The sequence below is a fragment of the Podarcis liolepis genome (assembly GCF_965112155.1).
Source record: "Podarcis liolepis genome assembly, chromosome: 2".
Classification (NCBI taxonomy): domain Eukaryota; kingdom Metazoa; phylum Chordata; class Lepidosauria; order Squamata; family Lacertidae; genus Podarcis; species Podarcis liolepis.
In genome coordinates this window covers 93842171-93861795 of record NC_139555.1, presented here as the reverse complement: position 1 = coordinate 93861795, position 19625 = coordinate 93842171, and the positions used below count along the sequence as shown (strand labels likewise).

General features: G+C 40.1%; 1 protein-coding gene across 8 annotated transcripts in view; it reads left to right on the top strand.

The window, feature by feature from the left end:
- CHL1 (cell adhesion molecule L1 like) overlaps positions 1-18988 on the top strand; it is a 192980-nt gene extending 173992 nt beyond the window's left edge. For 4 of the 8 annotated variants that reach the window (XM_083491203.1, XM_083491206.1, XM_083491205.1 and 1 more), the window contains 5 exons: positions 805-984; positions 8211-8372; positions 10120-10251; positions 11041-11113; positions 13817-18988. In XM_083491203.1, the coding sequence (XP_083347329.1) occupies positions 805-984; positions 8211-8372; positions 10120-10251; positions 11041-11113; positions 13817-14033 (764 nt within the window). In that variant the 3' untranslated portion in view covers positions 14034-18988. The remainder of the gene's footprint in view (positions 1-804; positions 985-8210; positions 8373-10119; positions 10252-11040; positions 11114-13816) is intronic. The other 4 variants (XM_083491209.1, XM_083491207.1, XM_083491208.1 and 1 more) reach the window with 1 other exon arrangement.
- Positions 18989-19625: the final 637 nt, after the last annotated feature.

Below are 19625 nucleotides of genomic sequence, written 5' to 3'. Positions count from 1 at the left end.
TGAGAGAAACCTTCTATGTGTTTACTTGTGCTGGTGTGGTCCCAACGGAACTCCGACAACGAGATACCCGGATTTCTATCTCTGTTTCATGAATCTTCTCCTGGTCAGCCCAAAAAGGAACTACACAATGGCAATTCAATGCTCCACCAAATAGGTCAGCTTCAACCTTAGAATAGCACTTTACTCCTTTTTGTAAACTACATGCAGAGTTGTTTAGTTTGTGATTTATCTCTCTGTATTTATTGGGCATACAATTGGGAGGACTCAAGGAATGGAGCTTCTGAGTTTCATTAAGGACCTTCTGGGTTTTCTCCCACAACTCAAGCACCACCGTTATTTTCTGGAAGAGCTAGGAGGCTGAGGCTATGAAGGGGGGCTTGTGCAAAAATCATATCTGGAGCTATTGCATTTTGAACTGAGCAGAGCTGGCCTACCACTAGGCAGAGTGAGGCAACTGAATCAGATGGAAGATGGCAGCAGCAGCCCCAGCAGTTCCTTCTGAGCCCCATAGCGATTCTTCATTGCCACATAGCTTCTAAGGCAGTGCTATTTTTCCACTTTTTTGTGATACTCAGAATGAAAACTGCACTAGATATTCCCCCCTCCCCCCATTTATGGAAATCGATCAACATGTCATGAAAGCTATGTATTTCATAATGTGCGCATAGAGATTTAAGTGCCTGTTTAGCTCAGTGTTCATGGATCAGGGACCTGGTCCATGAGGCATGCTTTTAACAAGCCAGTCTCCTTCCAGATGATGGTGTCTGACTGACTACTATTCTTTGCTTCTTCTTCTTTTTCCAGTTAATGAAACTGATGACATTGGGCCCTTGCATGAAATCAATATTACTAACCCATCATCATTCAACTTCAGGCTCTCCAATCTGAGCATCAGTACAAAGTACAAGTTCTATGCAAGAGCCTGTACTGTACAAGGCTGTGGGAAACCAATCACAGAGGAAGCAGTAACAGTAAGCGAAGGCAGTAAGTTACAAATAGAGTGGTGCTGAATTTCCATTTGATGTTTTTGCATTAAAATCCTGTAGGTTTAATGCCAATGACTTTTTCCCCTGCTTTTCATCCAATTCTCGGATACAGCTAACATTTAAGGCTTCAAAGAGCAACAGAGCTCTGAATGTCGTTTAAGGATATGACAACATTACCATTTTGTTACTGTTTCACCATTACCATTCTGAAGTATTTACAAAATTGCTTCCTGTGATAATTCTCTGAAGAAATGAATTTGCATTTTATTCAATTTGTGAGCCTTCACATTTAGAAAGACCTGGGCTTTAAGGGATTGAATATCTGAATTTTGCATTCCACTTTCTCCTGGAATGAGAGAGAATGGTATCTCAAACATTTGGGGGGGGGGGCATTCAGTTCACCTTAAAGGTGAACTTGTCTAATGCACACTTTATGAAACAATGTGTGAACTAAAACACAACCATCCTTCGAAATTCATACTTCTCTGAATTTTGCAGTGCAGTTTTTCAGTCAAGAAATGCATGCAAAAATGCAAATACTGGGTGGGAGGAGTGTGCATCAAATTGTATTATATTGGTGAAATTAAGAGACAGCCATGCATTATATTAGGGCAGTGATGGCCATGCTCAGTCCTCCAGTTGTTTGGGGACTACAATTCCCATCATCCCTGACCACTGGTACTGTTAGCTAGGGATGGTGGGAGTTGCAGCCCAAAAACAGCTGGAGGGCCACGTTTGGCCATCACTGTATTAGGGGAAACTGGTTTCCAGAAATGTGAATATTAAGGAAAAAAGTACACAGGAAAATGTGGGTATTAGAAGGAATTCACATTAAAATAATGATAAATTTTCATGAGGTCTCTTTTTAAAAAATCACAAAGTGATGTTGAAATGTGGAGAACTGAAGACTTTAAAAAGACTTTAAAAATTGAAGACTTAAAAATTGAAGACTTTAAAAATTGGATACTGCAAGAAACCACAGTTGTCGGGTTTTGCCCATCCATATGCAGTATGAAGCAATTCCAGGCTGAACAATTGGAGTGCAGTCTAAACATTCAGTTAATCAATGGAGATTAGCAAACTTCATAAATTTGTTCCAATTTAGCTCAATGCTGAATTCAAAGAACTAACATGCACCAGCTAACTTTGGGTCAGACTGCAACCACCAGGTATAAACTTGTGTCTTGTATAATACAATGCTTGCTGCAGGCAGACCACTACTTTTACCATAGATGTGGCCCAGAGTAAAAAAATAAATAAATCAGTTTTGAATTCTTCAATCACTCATTCATTGGTTATATTCAATGGTTCACTTGCTGATCTGATAACCAAACCCCTGCTAATACAATTACCCATCTCACTCATCTAAAAAACAATCAGAAGAATGGCTTGACCAGTCCACAACTCCAGTCCTGTTACTGAAAACCAACTAGATATTAATTGCTACAATTAAGTGAGATTGGCACACCAATTTGCCAAAGGGAATGAGATAAGAAGAAGATGCCCACGCTTATCAGTGTGGATAATATGCAATAGCAGTGTTGACAGGGGAAAGTCAAATATTTTCTTGCACTTTCTTGCATTTAATAGACTCTGACTTGCAAGTGGCACAACCCATTTAGACTACAAATCAAGTCTATGGGAGGTTGGTTCCTCATGTTAAGATAAATTAAACACACAGCATGAATGGTTTCTTTAAATGTCTGGTCAAATATACTCCACCCCCTTTTACAAAAGATATTGACTGCTTCTGCCAGCCAGACCTGGCATGTTATGATCCTTACTCTGCAATATTAAGTCCCACTGAAGTCACCTATTGCTGAGGGACTTATTGCTGAGTAGACCTGCATAGGAATGCACAGTTAATGTTTTCCACTTCGCATGCTTGAGAATCTGAGCTATTTGTTCTGCAGGTCAGTTCTGCAACCTCACCAATAGTTTGTCAACTTTCATGACAAGGGAACCACCTGCTCACAGCTCCCCAGTCTCATCAGAATTCACCTTCAGCTTTTTGGCCCTCACCCAGCCCTCCACTGTGTCCAGGCACAGATTCAAGACTGGTTCCTATGTAAGAAGAAATACAGAACGGAAGATCAGAGGGAAAGAATAGCATAATGATGACGCATTCACATATAGCATGCAATTAGCCTATCACATACACTCCATGTGTCCACAACTACCATCCTCAGTCAGTCAATCAGTCAGTTACCCAATGACTATGTGCAACCCCACCCCCTAACATCAGCATCACACTCCAGAGTGGAGAATATTCACAATTTTCTACCAATCACCCCACCCAACAAGGTACAACAAACAAATCCAACTGTTAGCCAGGTTCTCCCGTTGGTTGAATACCAACCAGATACCCACCCCCATCTCACATCAGAATATTAATATTCACTGATTAGTGTATCTAAGGCACCTAGGGCCACCCATAATGTCAAGCAACCGAGGAGGTTGGCACTCTCAGCCTAGTAGGGCTGCACCTCTCTATGTCACAGTGTACTCCTTTAAAGCTTGCTGCCCTTGAACTTGCTCAGTGTCCTGGCACTCCATCTCTCCTCTTCCTCCCATGTAATGCAGATTAACCTAGCCTGTGAGGCACTTGGGAGCTAGGAGTGGGGAGGAATTCAATACCCATCTCTCTTCCCCCTCAATGACACCTTAATTGTTTCCTTCCAGGGAATCTGCAGCAGGTCTCCTCAAATCCCATGGTCCCTTGAGTTCTTAGAGAATGCTAGGAGTGTAAGAAATACAACTTAACCGTTTTTTGTCACCTAGGCAGATTCAGGTAGTCAGAGCTTCCTCTACGTGATGTACACAGTCTGTCCCTCGAGATGCATTTGCGTGGAGGTCTTAAATTGTTATTTGGGACAAACACAGTGGCAATTTTCATGATCATGGCAACACCTATTTCTAATGCTGCAATCACAGCAATTGTTTCTGGCTGGATGCAGCTGTATCTGTGAATGGCTCAGATCATATACTATATTCATAGCAATGATGTATCTGCTAAGAGAGCTTGCATGGAGAAAGTTCTGAATGCCTGAAGCAACTATCAAAAGCTATCTTTTGTTCAGAATGAGATATCCCAGAGTTAGCCAGAAGGTAGTTCTACTTGCACAGCAGATCACTATGGTTTTAATAGTCATTCTTTAGAGGCAAATTTCACCAAGACTGTCTTGACTTTCCATTTGTCATGTGAAGTTGTTGATCAGAGACCAGCTGTCCAACATTTTGTGATAAGTGTGTTGAATAGCAGACACATATACTATGGGAAAAATTGTATAATAGCTCATCTTTGGGGAAGGTTTAGCTCATTTTCCCTACAGTATCATAAGTTCTCATAAATCTCCAAACCCGAGAGAAATCTTCTGAAATTGCAGTCAGGTGTTTAAGGGTCATGTGCTTCCCTTTGTTTAAGGTTCATGTGCTCCCCTTGGTACAGCAGAAAAATGAGGAATGGTGTTAGTTGGTTTATTTTATTATTGCTTCCATCTTTCTGTATATTAAAAATACATTTAAGCTGGCCGCTTTCGGTTTTCTAAAGCAAATGCCTATAGCTCAGTGACCTTTCATTTTATTGACCATAAATATGTCCTTACCAATGTGTTTTTGCTTTTTATTTTTCAGGTTTCTCCATTTCTTTTCCTGTTCTAGCCACAAATGCCTACCCAATTACCAATGATTTCTCTTGTGTAGCATTGTGTGCCTATTGTATAATGAATAACTCACTTATTTGGGAGGGTATAGATGCTCAGCTCTTCCTCAGTGGACTTCTGCATTAAACAAATCTTAAGACCTCCCAGAGAACAAGTGGTTGAATCTCAGTATAGAAGTCTTCTGGAGGGCAATCCTGAAATATGGCAAATTAACTAGATGTTTGGTAGATGTCTTTAAGATTCAAGGCTTCCCTGGCATCCAGTCTCATAACATTCACTGCCCTTTTCCTCTCGGATGGATACGAGGAATATACACTATCCATTTCAGCCCTTTCATGCCTACTTCAGACAGTTGGACTCCAAAATGTCTCTTTAAAAATCCCCTTCCCCAGTCAAACAGCTGGTGAATACCAGTGTTCAGCGTGATTTGTAGGCCAGGAAACCAGCAAGGCTTCAGTGGAAATGAAGCCCCAGAAACAGTGCCAGATTTATGTATAAGCTAAACAAGCTATAGCTTAAGGCCCCACTCTTTTGTGGGCCCCTAAAATATTTAAAGAAAAAACTGGGTGTACATTTCCAAAATATAAGATAAAAATAAAATAAAACCTACATACAACAACAGTGTTTTGTGTTGTGTAGGCTCATATGATGTAAGTAATGGGCCCCGCCTGCTAGCCTGCTCCCTAAAATATCACTGATTTGCTCATTTCTATATCAATTACTTTGGTAAAATACACATTTTGTTATGTGCAAATGGCTTTAGATACCTATTAGGTCCATAAATTACCATATGGTATATTCAATACAAAAAAAGCGACAATTTGTTGTTGACAAAGGACAGCTGGACATATAAAGGGCCCCATTACCTTCATTACCTTAGGTCCTCATCAAACCTAAATCCGGCCCTGCCCAGAAGTGTATTAAGGACAGAATTTGCAATGGAGAACTCTCTTCTACAACCATAAGGTTCTTGACTAGTGGCTACCATCCAGAAGATCATAAGCACCACAGCTAAATAATGGAATGGCAGGTTCTGATCTTAGTAAAGAGACATGTGATCCTTTCGATTTTCCCTTGGCTCCTTTGCATAGTGATGCCCATGCACTGCTATCTTTTAAATCACAGCCTTAACCACTGATTTATTACTATCATGATAAAATTTCCAACCTGCAACAAATATCTCTGAAAGGTCACATATCCAAATAGAATGTGAGTGTAAAATTACCGCCATACTTATTCTACAAATTAGAGTCTCTTGCTACTTTTCCTTTCAGTTTTTAATCTCACGGAGCTGACATTTTCAAGTGTTTTGCATCATTCATTATGACAGAAATTGACACAACAGAGTTTATTTTTTGCCTTGTTGCCTTTTAGACAGCATTTCTATTAAGTGTACCATTTAGACTCTGAGTTGGGGGGGGGGACATAATTAAAATATGACTTGTAATGACCTGCTGCTTAATTTGTGGTTTGATTAGAAAATGTAGTTTCAACTTTACAAAATTCATTTAGCAAAATCTACTCTGCTAGATAGTTTTAATTATGTTAAAACCCTTCGCATCAAATTTTGGTTAATGTGCCGATCAACATGTTCACACTCTCTGTGGTGGTATAATAATTAAAGTAGTGATTGTAATTGATGGATTGTTGTCTTGGAGAAACATATCATATTCTGCTCTCTTTGACTATGCCCACAGTGTTCTTAATCTTTTCTTTTTTCCTTCAGTTGTCCTCTGAGTGTTAATCTCTCAAAGCTTCTCTTTGCTTGCTTTGTAGTTTCAGAACTAATGATCATAACTTCAGCACCAGACAGGCAGATAGTCCAAGAGTTTCCAAGCTCCATATTATGTGACTTAATAAACACCAAATATCTTGTTCATAGTGGGACCTAGAATGATAAATTACATCCAGCAAATTAAGCCACCGAAGTCCCTGTTTAGAAAAAGTGCAAAAGAATCAGCGCTATCTAATTTATTTTACATACTGCTACATATTCATAAAATATATAAGAGCAATTTACAACAGCAGCTTATAAGACCATGCAGTAAAAACCACATTAAAAAAGAAGAAGTTTAAGAAGTTAGTTGGGTTTAGATTGCAGGGAATGTATTGAAGTTGCCTTGGGCAAGTCAACATTTCTTGGCTCATTTTAAATAGGATTACATCTCTGTTTGGGACCAATTTATCACATCTAATCCTTGATTGATAAATAAAATAATCTAAGTCATTATGCCACTACCAAATTAAAGTACATCTCAAGGTTGCTGCTGGGAGTTGAAGGAACCACATAGAAACATTTGCAACTTTCTGACAGTTCATATTCTGTCATTTTGAAAGTAGAGATAGGTCAACACATTAAAAAAAAGTCTTATGGATCAATTATTTTAGTTATCCTATTTCACAGTCAAAGTATTCTGTATTTTAACAGATCTTTATTAATGAGCATATGGCCGTGTTCAGCTTTAGGCTAGCAGTGATTGTGGGTTTTTAAAGAGCAACAAACCATGATCTCTGTTTTGCACATAGTGGGAATCCAAGTCTTCTTGGTTTGTGTATCTGACTCACACAAGTGGAAGCGTGAGAATAGAATGATCAAAGAGTCTGCACTTATACACCACTTGTTCACAGTAAACTAGGAAGTCTCATTACATGCCAATCATAAGATAAATTGAATCTGACCAAATAGCCCTATTCCACTGACATTTAAACCTGAAACTCAATGGAATTTAAGTTAAATCAATAAGACAAAACTCACTTTTCATGCAAGGAATCCATAATGAGGTGTGACTGTAGGCTTCATATTAGGTCAGGCATAGGCAAACTCGGCCTTCCAGATGTTTTGGGACTACAACTCCCATCATCCCTAGCTAACAGGACCAGTGGTCAGGGATGATGGGAATTGTAGTCCCAAAATATCTGAAGGGCCAAGTTTGCCTATGCCTGTGTTAGGTAGATTCTGTTTATACTGTTTTGTGATGCTCAGAAACAAAGCTCAACGAGAACAGAGCAGTTAGCAGCAGATGTTAGGGGGGAAGTTTTCCAGCCTTTCTTAACAGATATAGATTTAAATATAAATGTTATCATATAAAAATGATTTATGTGATATTAAAATTATTTATGTGAATATAAAGATTACCTAGAAATAGAAAAGTATTACTATATTTCAAATACTGACATTTATATTCAGTGTTTTCCAGAATACTTCTAATTAAGGCAAAGCACCTAATAACCTAAACGAGCAGGTCTTGTTCAAAATTATAATTAATATGTTATCTAAGGTAGATGTAAACCTCATCAGGTTATACTGTCAGTGTTAACTTCTTCTCCATACGTTTTGTGTTACATTATACATTGCAATATATACAACATACCGGTAGTTCTTTTAATTTGAATCCTAAACGATCCCCAAGGGAAACACTGATGATGTTCACATAATCGCTTACCTAATCCTTGGAAGGGAATAGCTAAACATGTTCATATTTACCTGTATTGATTTTGTAACTGTGCCTTCCAAGGCCCTAACCCGATTCACATATTTTACTTAACTCTGTACATTTCGTAGGTAAAGCTGTCGGGAAGATTTCTGAAGCAGTAAATCCCACCCCAAAGACTCAGCCTCTTGAGGCACTTGAGCCTGGAACTGCACACACAGTTCGACTAGTAACTAAGAATTGGGTTGATAATAATAGCATTTCTGCAGATGTAATAGACGCCAGGGGGAGAGGTGAGAATTTTCTAAGGCCTCTAATATGGCCATTATTTTTGTAAAGCAAAGTTTAGCAATATAATTGCAAGTTGCTTCAGATAGAGAGCATTATATAAACACATTTGGAGAATACAGACCCACTGCCAACAATCTCATTGAGATTTCTACCATTGACTTCAACAGAAGCAACGCTCACTCAACTCACAATTCTCAAGCCACTCTCTGTTGAGGAATTTCAGGCCGGGCCTTGGCCATAAAGGCTTCTGCTGATGGAACCAGAGATCAAGCAGTGAGTCAGTTCCATTTGTAACCTGCTCCCTTCTTCAGGAGGACCTTGAGTCACGAGGTCCATCCCAAGCAGGCAGCTGTATAAGGCCAGGTATACAGAAATATTGCCGAGACTATAGAGGAGGTGACATTTTAGTAGCCAATACCTTTTTGTCTTGTGGGTGGTTATTCTTATCACATCTTTGCTTTAGGCAGATAAAGTTTGCAAATGGTTTTATCTGTGACTAGAGTCATCCTACTCCACTGCGGGTGATGCAGCGAAGAGAAAAGCAATCCTATATTGAATTGGGAGGGGTGAGATTTAAGTGGTGGATGACCCACCATTGCCAAAGCCCTGCCATCTCACCTTCTGCTACGGTGAAAAGGGCTTGCATCTTTTTGCCTGCATTAAAAACAAAACAAAAATCCCTCACATTGAAACCAAGAAGAGATCAGTTAATTATAGCTGTGTCAGACTGGTATTATTATTATTATTATTATTATTATTATTATTATTATATAAATTTGTATACCCATAGACCTCAGGGTGGTTCACAACACAAGGCGCTCAGCTAAGGGGCTCAGTCAATTGGCATATATGAAAAACAAAGAGGGCTGGATCCAGCAGATTTAAGGCCACCCACAGAATGCCCTGTTTTGCCCCCTGCACTGATGGAACACTGAAGGCAGTACATCACAGCCTAGAGACTTTTCTGCAGCCAGTCTTGGAAAGTCTCCAGTATGGGCAGCAAGCAGAGTTCCACCTCGCCAATGGAATCACTCTTCTGTCCAGTTCAAACACCATTCAGTTAGCCTTATGCAGAGGTTAAGGGTAGTCTCCTTGCTTTTGTAGCTTTTCCTAAACTCAATCTCCCATAAAACTCACTTGTACCAGTGTAGGTGAGTTTGGCGCTGGCCGATTTCCATTTGTACTCCAGAGTGAGTGGCTTGAGAATTACAGTCTAGATTTAAAATGCCGCTCCGCACATTGCATTGCCAAGAAGGGTGAAAGTGAAATGATTTTTAAAATGTTGAATGTGTATTATCTACAGACTTTAGCTGCTATGCCCAATCCCCAGCGGGCAGGTCTCTTACTCCTTGCATCTTAAATGCAGCTAGCTAAGCACTTGCATGTGTTCTGTACACTTTTTAACTCTGTCTCTATTCCAAAAACTGCTTTTGCATGACAGGCTTACCTAAGATCTGTATTGGCTTTCCTATTTGGCATGAATCTCTTTAATCAAAAATCTTTGTTGGAATTCTCATTCCAGAGATCAGTTGCGTGTGCTGCAAACTATTTCTTTGCCTTTAATATAAATGTTGATCCTCAGTTCTGTCCCACTTGGAATGATGGAATCCGTTCCTCTATAGCAAAAAGTGTTTCATGCAGAATCAGTTTTAAAATGCATCTTTTAAGTTATTGTAAATGAGAATATAATGATTTGGATATTCTTCTTTTCTGATGCACGTACTTTCCCCCCATTTCTCTCATTTGAAGCATCCATTGGGATTTATGAAAGAATCTCTACGCAAGGCTGGTTTATTGGACTGATGGGTGCCATTGCTCTTCTGACTTTATTGTTGCTCACAGTCTGCTTTGTTAAAAGGAACAAAGGAGGGAAATACTCAGGTAAACCATGCTTGCACTCTCCAAACTGAATACACCTCATCTAACTCATGCTCAAACCACTGTCCACAAGCTGGCCACAAGCTCCATGATCCCCTCCAAGAAATGGTGCTCTGTGGGTCAATTCCAGCCATTGAGGGGCCCTAACCCTTGCAGAATTTCTGGAAGTGAGCCTTCCTCTCTGTTGTCCCATCCCCTTATTCCAAGGTAAGGTTTCCAAAGGGAAGATGGGAACTCCAATAGGGAGTCTGAGAGAGGAATCAATCACAGCTTGTAAGGTAAAGGTAAAGGGTCCATTAGGTCCAGTCGTGGCTGACTCTGGGGTTGCGGCGCTCATCTCGCTTTACTGGCCGAGGGAGCTGGCGTACAGCTTCCGGGTCATGTGGCCAGCATGACTAAGTCACTTCTGGCGAACCAGAGCAGCGCACGGAAACTCCGTTTACCTTCCTGCCAGAGTGGTACCTGTTTATCTACTTGCACTTTGACGTGCTTTCGAACTGCTAGGTGGGCCGGAGCAGGGACCAAGCAACAGGAGCTCACCCCATTGTGGGGATTCAAACCACCAACCTTCTGATCGGCAAGCCCAAGAGGCTCGGTGGTTTAACCCACAGCACCACCCGTGTCCCAATCACAGCTTGCAGTTGGTGCCAAATTTGAAAGGTGCTGCATTCAAGCCCAGTTTGCCAGGGAAGGCTCCAGCTTCTTCCTCTGCAGCCACAATGTCACATATGAGCAGAGCAAAGGGAATTTGCAGAGAACAACTGAGAAAGTCTTATCTCTCTTTCTGTACAGTGAAAGAAAAAGAAGATTTGCATCCAGATCCCGAAGGCCAATCCATAAAAGATGAAATCTTTGGTGAATATAGGTTAGTGTGTGCTTATAGCTCTTTGCATTGAACTATCAATTGGAATGTCTTTTAATAAAAACAACACAAGCAATCATTTTTCAGAGGAAATCTCGTGAGATCCTATACAGTGGTGCCTCACAAGACGAAAATAATCCATTCCGCGAGTCTCTTCGTCTAGCGGTTTTTTCGTCTTGCGAAGCAACCCTATTAGCGGCTTAGCGGATTAGTGCTATTAGCGGTTTAGCGGCTATTAAAGGCTTAGCGGCTAGCTATTAGCGGCTTGGCGGGTTAGAAAAAGGGGGGGGGAGCGAAAAAAATCGCAAGACTCGCAAGACGTTTTCATCTTGTGAAGCAAGCCCATAGGGAAATTCGTCTTGCGAAGCGCATCGAAAAACGGAAAACCCTTTCATCTAGCGGGTTTTTCGTCTTGCGAGGCATTCGTCTTGCGGGGCACCACTGTATTGGCATGAAATGCATCTAGAATACTGTTCACACACATGTTGATGAAGGAAAATGGTTGGTGGAATGGTTCTTCAATGTGAATTGTTTCTTGTCCAGATCTCTAGATATATTAAAGGTGGTTTTATTTCCAGATTGGGCACTTACTGTTGGTGACAAAGAAAAAAATATAGAAAGTATAGAAGGAGGATTTCCTGGATGCCAAGATCCAGGTTTGAGGGAAGTACTCTTTGGTAAGAGAACCCCAGCAGAAATTTAAAATCATAAAACATGTAGCAAGGTAAAGCATAGAAATATAGGCTGTTAGACCTTTAAAATATGTCCTTGTGAGTTCCAAAACTTTCTTCTTCCCTTAGCATAGAAAAGTCCACACTTTTGGTAAGTTAAAAATGGTTTACTTACAAAGTCTCCAAAGGTCAGGTCCATGCGTTTTTCCATACATCAGTTAGAAAACACAGGCAGTCAAACTTGGCTTAGTTACAGTGGTGAAAGTTCCTAAATTATTGGTATAAGAACACAAGAGGGGCTTGAAAAAGCCATGCAGTCTGAGCTTGGGGCATTTATCTCATAGGCAGGTCTTGTTGGTATTATAGAATGCATAGAATTCTACAAAACTGCTTAGTTGTTTTCTATAAGCTGGAGAAACTCACCACATATGCAGTGCAGATTTCCCTCTGTGCACATGGACAATCCCTTCCATAACACAAACGAATGAATGGGGTCTCTGTTTGAAATTTGCCACACTGTTGTGAGCAATGCAAGTTATTATACATATTAAAATCTATGTCAACCAAATGTAATGACTGTTTCCTGATCCAGCAAACCAGCTGTTCCTCATGGTGAATTTAAAAGGTTTCTGACTAAATCTAAATGATCCACCAAAGGTACAAAACCACATAATGTACCATTTACAAGTTCTGCATAATTCCTTGTATATTTAATTTTTAATGCTTTCTTAATGGGACAGATAATTAGAAAGGTAAGCAAGTCATGCAGGTGGTATCTTTCAGTCCCCAGGTAAAGTATCAGGTTCACCTCCATGCCTTGATTATCCCTCCAACATTGGTATCTTCTTCCCTTTCCTTGGTTTCTGTTCAAAGGTGGATGTGTCAGACTTACCTTCCCATTTATTCCTTCTTCCCTTCTCTTCCTACTTTCTGAGTAGAAACTGCTCTTCCGATTCAACAATATTCACACCTTGTTGTAACTTATAAGTAAATAATGTTATATAGACAAGAGTGTAGTGAAAGGATATCTGTAACCCAGGAACTTGTGTCAAGGAAAAATAAAACCAAGCAAGTGAAAGATTCAGTCATATAGATCAGGAATGGGAAATCTGTGATCCTCCAGATGTTGCTGCACTCCAGCTTCCATGAGCCCTAGCTAGCATGGCCAAAAGTCAGGGATGATGGGAGTTCTAATCCCACAACATCTGGAAGGCCACCAGTTCCCTGATCGATTGTTTTCCTCAAGAGGCTTCCATGGTTCACAGAGCTATTAAAATAATCAAATTTAAAATATAACTAGATTATGCTGGATCCTATTTAACTATCTAATTTCCTTTTTACTTGGATGAACCAGCAGCTTCCAAAACTAAGCTATAATTGGAATTGTGCCAAAATCTGTCCTCTGGTTTTTGGTTTTTTGCTTTCTTTCCCTGTAAAGGAGATTTATTTGTTTTTCTTCCACTTAGTCAGGAGACTTTAGAATTTCTTTGCATTTCTGTATCATGGTGTGGTGGTTGAGGGTGGAGTCTTTGTTTTTCATCCCAGAAAACATTTCCTTAGCATTCTGCTGCCACCCCAGCTGCTCATACTTCCTGATGTGAAAAAGCCACATGGGCAGAGCACTTGGCTATCGAGTGCCTAAGTTTGCTGTGCTGGCTGATTTTGTTTTTTCAAGTTCTTCTCTTTCTTTCCCTTTTTCAAAAACACTTTCTGCCCTGATTTCTTTAAAAGTAAAAAGACTTCAAGGTTAAAGAACAATCATGGACACTACCTCCCCTCCTTCCAGTTAAAGACATCATGGGATTTTTCAGGAAGTGCAAGCACTTAGGAAGGTTGCAGGATGCAGAACACCAGAGACATGATTTGCAGAAAGAAAGAAACGATGCTCAGAAAACCCCTTGGCCATCTCGGAAGAGACAAACTAAAATTGACAGTGTTCTTGCTCCAAATAGTTTTCCCAATTGCTCTTTTCCCTTGATGTGGCTATGTGGAAAATGCCTGTGTGTGCTTCTCATCCATGCTTCTCCTTTTATAGTGACAGCGATGAAAAGCCACTCAAAGGGAGCCTGCGGTCTCTTAACATGGACATCAAAACTGCAGAAAGCGCTGACAGTTTGGTGGATTATGGAGACGGGGACCACAGAATGTTCAACGAAGATGGCTCTTTTATTGGAGCTTACACGGGCTGCAAGGAAAAAGCATCGGTTGAAAGCATTGGCAGTTCTACAGCAACCTTCCCTCTCCATGCATAAGATGTTAGCATGAATAATTCATTTCAGATCACCATATTTATCGTTTACTAGCCATCAAATATCATACAGGTCAGACGTAGGCTGCAGGAAAGTTCAAGACCTTGACATCCGGCCTATGTAGAAATAGGCGGTTGACTTCGAAAGCTGGTTTTTGAGACTCTTCTTCCTCAAGGCGTGGTCGTTTTCAGTTAGTTAAAATGTGACTCAGACCTACAGTTTGGTAAGATATATGCCACTCAGTCTGACCAAAACCATGGCTACTTCAGTGTTATATATGTATATAGGGATCTGGTGCCCTCCATGTTTCTTACGACCCAGTCCTTTAGATATGTGTGGCTGCAACGGCACTCAAACAGCTTACACTAAAATGTTTACTATGGCGTCTTTGGTTTCGATGGTGGGTCACAGGAGTCCTCCTGCACTGCCTCTCAGATGCAATCGCATTTTAAAAAGTGACTACCAATTACTGGATGCTTAGGATTGTGCTGGCATGACTTACCCCTGGGTTGGCCAATGTCAGATAGGATGCTGTCTGACCAAATCATTGCCAGCCCTGCCTCTGCTAAACCCACCTGGTGCTCAGTTCTCTGCTGCACGGCAACACTATGCTATGCCGTGCCAGTGTGTTGCGTCTGCCAATGGTGTGCTAACACTGACCCATGGTAGCAGTGTGGCATCTTGTATCCAGAACGATCCCAGTGCAATGTACTCTACTACTCACCCACTCAATTCCGAATGTTTGTTGGCACACTATAGCTAAAAGGATTGGACCTTAAATTAGAACTTACTTTGTTTCTCATTGCCTTTGTACAAACATTTCAAAGCCCATTTTCTAATACTATCATAACCCCGGTACTTACAGGGATCAGACTCCGGGCAGAGAAATCAACAGTTACTTATAGTAAAGTCCTACATAGTAAAGAGAGAGAGAGAGAATTATAAATAAATGCATTCCATATGCTACATTATTTAATGTCCTAAAGGCAACTTCCCCAATGATTATGGAATTCGTATTCCGTGTTGATGGCAGGGGCTTCGAAATGCAGCACGATCTACCTTCTGCCAAACTTCCTGAAACAGTGGATTAAAAGTTTTTCTCCTCTTTTTGACCACTAGCTGGTGCTCTTTCTTTAGGAAATCAGCTGCAACAGCTTTCTTCTGGCTGGGGAAAGCACAGGTCTGATTCAGAGCAATTGAGTCAGTTCGGGGGGGGGGGTATAGGTTCTCCGACTGCTTAGCACCCCTTTTAAGCAAAGTGCTGCCTTTTGAAGCAAACTGGGTTTATCAGCACCCTAGCTGTATATTTGTACACCCGCACACCTTTTTGTACATATTCTGTTTATATTGTTGGAATGGGGGCAAGACACATTTTTTTTGTTGCTGCTGTTGTTCGGGGGGGGGGGGGTTGCAGCAAAACACAATGGTTTCTGGGACCATGGAACTGAGGATTAACTGGGTTTCTCTTGTCAAGTCCAGTTTTATATGAATGAGGTACATTTTCCATACAAAACATGTTGAGGCATTTCTGCTGTATTCAATTTCCCTCCTCCTGTTACACACACACACACACACACACACACACACACACACACACACACAAAATCCCCCAATGAATATTTTAAAATTCATTGCAGGCACAGCTTATGTGCTACTGAATCAAAGGAAATGTCATTACTGAAAAAAGTCTTATATATATATATTATTATTATTATTTAGTCCCAGCAGAGTTGTCTATTTGAGCTTGTAGAACAACTGTTACCCAGTACTAGAATTATTCCAGTGAGTTTTATGCACACGTGGTCAGGTTAATGACAATGATATTGGAGGCTGCTGCATGAAAAATTATCCCAGGGTGAGATATCTCAGCATTTTGTGTGTACATATAGTCAGTTTGTTATTCAATCTTTCCCCATATTATTTGGTAAGCATTTACATATACATACTGATAAATCTGGTGCATGCATTTTAAAAAATAAATTCTGAGCATGTACAAATATTATGCTACTATTGTTCTCTTTTGAGGTGATTATGGAATTTAACAAATAGTGATGGAGAACTAGCTGCACTTACTCCAGGGCGGACTCAGAATCTTCATAGGGCTTCAGTTTAGTGCAAAGGGCATCCCAGTTGGCAACACTTCAGTCAGTTAATTTGGGGGGATTATTAGAGCATTTGGTGCCAAGATGACTGAGATAATTTAGGCTCTTATAACAGTTCACACAGGTAGTTCTTTTGGCCTCTTCCACAGGTGACAGAGGAGATTGGCTGTGGGTTATCGTTTATCAACTTAAAATCTGGCAGAGAGTGAGGAAGTTTGTATCATTCCTTCAGTGGTATTTTGGAAAGTAGTAAAATCTGAACTAGATACACAGATGCAGCAATGCCTTCCTTGTGCAAATGCCACAGAGGAAAAACCTGAGCCAAAGTCTCATGTGCCTTCTTTAGAGGGACTGAGGAGCTGGATGGATGCAAAGCATTCAAAGCCCTTCAGGGCCCACCATATGATGTGGAAATTATCTAGTCCTCAAGGACTCAAAACGCGAGGCTCACCTCCCAATGTTGGTTCAAAAATCTGCTGGGGGGACGGGACACAAAAGCCCTGTTAAGGCATTCAGTTACCTGGGAGCACCTTGTTGACCATCACATAACAGCAGTATGTATCAGACTTTTTACAAATGCTTTATGATGCTACGGCAATATCCCTTCTGTTTCCCATTTATCATATGAGTGCTTTTATCTATTCCAATTTTTCCTTCAGAAGGTGTAAACCTTAATGTCACATCTCAAAGTTAGAAGAAAACATAAAATGCCAAAAGAGAGTGCACAATGAAAATGTTTTTAAAAATTGCATTGAATTGTTAAATATGTGTTAGCTGAATATTAATGAATAGTGTGAGATTTTGGTTTTTTTTTTTAAAAGTCTGCCTATTAATATCTTTCCATTGACACGCTCTAAAGACTTCTTTAAAAACAACAGCAAACTCCTGAACATTCCTGGACATTCTCTTGAGCAAGAGAGGGAGGGAGTTGTGAAAAAGAAATATTAATGTTTTCCAGTATGAGCTTAATAGTTGAAGCCAGAATACATGCTGTGATTTTAGCAGGGATGTTGTTTCCCCCCACAATAAGTGTAAATTTGAGATGACAGCAGAGTTGATTTATCATCTTAAAAGCAGAGGTTATGTTGAACCTCTTTCTGCATTCCGAAATATAAAATTCCAGAAATGTTAAATATTTGCCACTTGATATGCAGAACTGATAAACTGACATTGCATACTTAGATTTTCAGAAAGCTTATGTGAAAGGGATGGGCCATACTTGGAAACTTCTTTTCTTCATATGATTCCTGCCCCAAGTCTACAGATTTGGAACTGTCAGGATAAACCAGATTGTATTCTGCACAGCCTGAAACAGATAGCCACTGGGGAAAAAAAGTGAGAGCTGGTATATAAGCTACAATTGGTCCCAATATCTTACTACGACCACCACCAATTACTATATGACTGAATAACACATTTGGAAAATATAGTTGCCATGCAAAATTAAAATTATATCTAAAAAGCATCTCATGGTGATTTACAATGTGAAATTGGCCTAAGATTACAAAACGATATGGCTTTAAGGGTTTCAAATTGTACAAACAATGCAACATAGTAGATAACACATCATAAGCCACTACTTACTGGAAAGGGAGAAATAACTAATTCTTCTTTGTTTCATTATATTTATAAAGTTTGTACGGAAAGCATTTCAATAATAGAGTAGTTCTAGCAATATCCGTGAGATTATATAGCAGCTGCTTTGAGGATTTTGATTTGTTTCGGAGCTCTTTTCCATAGGATGTGGACCCATGCTATGTTTATAGAAAAAGAAGTGCCAGAACTCTTGTTCCCTTATAATGGTAATGGCACCCACTTGAGAGGTGCCAGAACTGAGTTCTGCTGAGTTCCAGCTGAAAAAAACAGTCCTGTTGTGGACCCATGGTTGTGCAGAAATGGTCCAATTGCCATCTTCCTAAAATTTCCATTGACTTGGCAACAGAGCAGGCCCTCTCAGACTAGGATTTGTTTCAGCTGGAATATTAAGTCTTTCACCTCTGAACGTGCAATCATGTGCAGACTCCTGTGGAGGTAAACTGTCTTAAACCAAACCCTGTTCAGGTATCTGCCTCCCCACATTAAATTAGAATCATATTAAAAAGAAAGCCCTGTCTCCTCTTATCATGTACTCACATGTTGCTGGTAAAATTTCTCCAGTGAGTAGCCTGTTCTGCATGACGGAGGCTGCATAATATATTGAATGCAAACTCCTGGGTAGAAACTCAGGGAGTGCAGGATGAGTGCAGGTTAGTTAAAAGTGTGACATTGGAGGTTTATTTGCAAATCATCCCTATGCACAAATGGGAAACAGGGTGGCTGCAGATCAGGGTTCTGAATTGTTTAGACCAACTGCAAGTACAGAACAGGCTGCCCACAGCAGAATTTGCTCCTCCAACACATGGGGGCTGATGGAACCAAGCAAGGACATGGCAACCATGAAACTTTTTCAGAGTAAACACAGAATTACACTATAAATCTGCCATTCAGAGTCTTAAATGTTTACATGTCAGTCCCATTCCTATTCACCTCAAGTCTCCAAATTTGGGATCATCTGTAATTTTTCAGCTTTTGCACAGAATTGGTCAGAGCCAAAGCATAGAATTTGTTTTTATATATACATATATACACATTTCTTCATGGGGGAAAAAAAAGATGGGGACATGAATACCAGGCGCATACTGTTACTTTTTGAAATCAATGTTAGTGGAGGTTTATTAAGGCTTAGAAAAGTGTGTTTGTATTGTAGTTGCTGTTTGTATCATGCCAATGTATATGTATGGTTTTAAAAAAAATATTTTCATTCTACATGAATTTCAACTTTGCTAATAAAAGTTTGACTTGATGTAATCTTCAAAAGCCTGACATGAGGTATCCTCTTATCCTATGAAATATGAGAGTAGCACAAATTTTTGATAGCTTTCAGCACTCCCAGAGCAGAGTTCCAGAGGCTGGCAATTCCATCTATGAAAATATGTGACCAAATATTGCTGTGTGTGTATTTTACAGTTGAACACCATGCCTGGAATTTTCTTCCAAAAAGATCTACCAATAAGCCCATCTTCGATCTTGTGCCATTGGGACCCCTATTCTCATCACAGAACTATGCTCTCCATTGTGGTTTAACAGACAATCCCACTTTGCAGGGAACTCTAGATATTGTAGCTCTAGGAATAGTGGTCTCCTTACAAGTCTCAGCAAGCCTAACAAACTACAGTGCCCAGGATTCTGCTGTTAAAATGGTATCATAGTGTTCTCAATTGATGCAGATGTGGTGTTAAAAAGAAGCCGCTGTTCATGGTAATGCTTCCTCATAAAACTGGGAGTTTTGACGCTTTGAAAATATTTGCGAGATATCCCCAATTCCCTCCAAATTCACCAATTATGAAAGAGGCAGAGAAATGTTACAGGGGATTTCATAAGACCCCAAAAGGGAGATTACGTTTCCAAAGCAAAGAAACTAAAAAGCAAATGACAGATACTGTGCAAGGGGAAA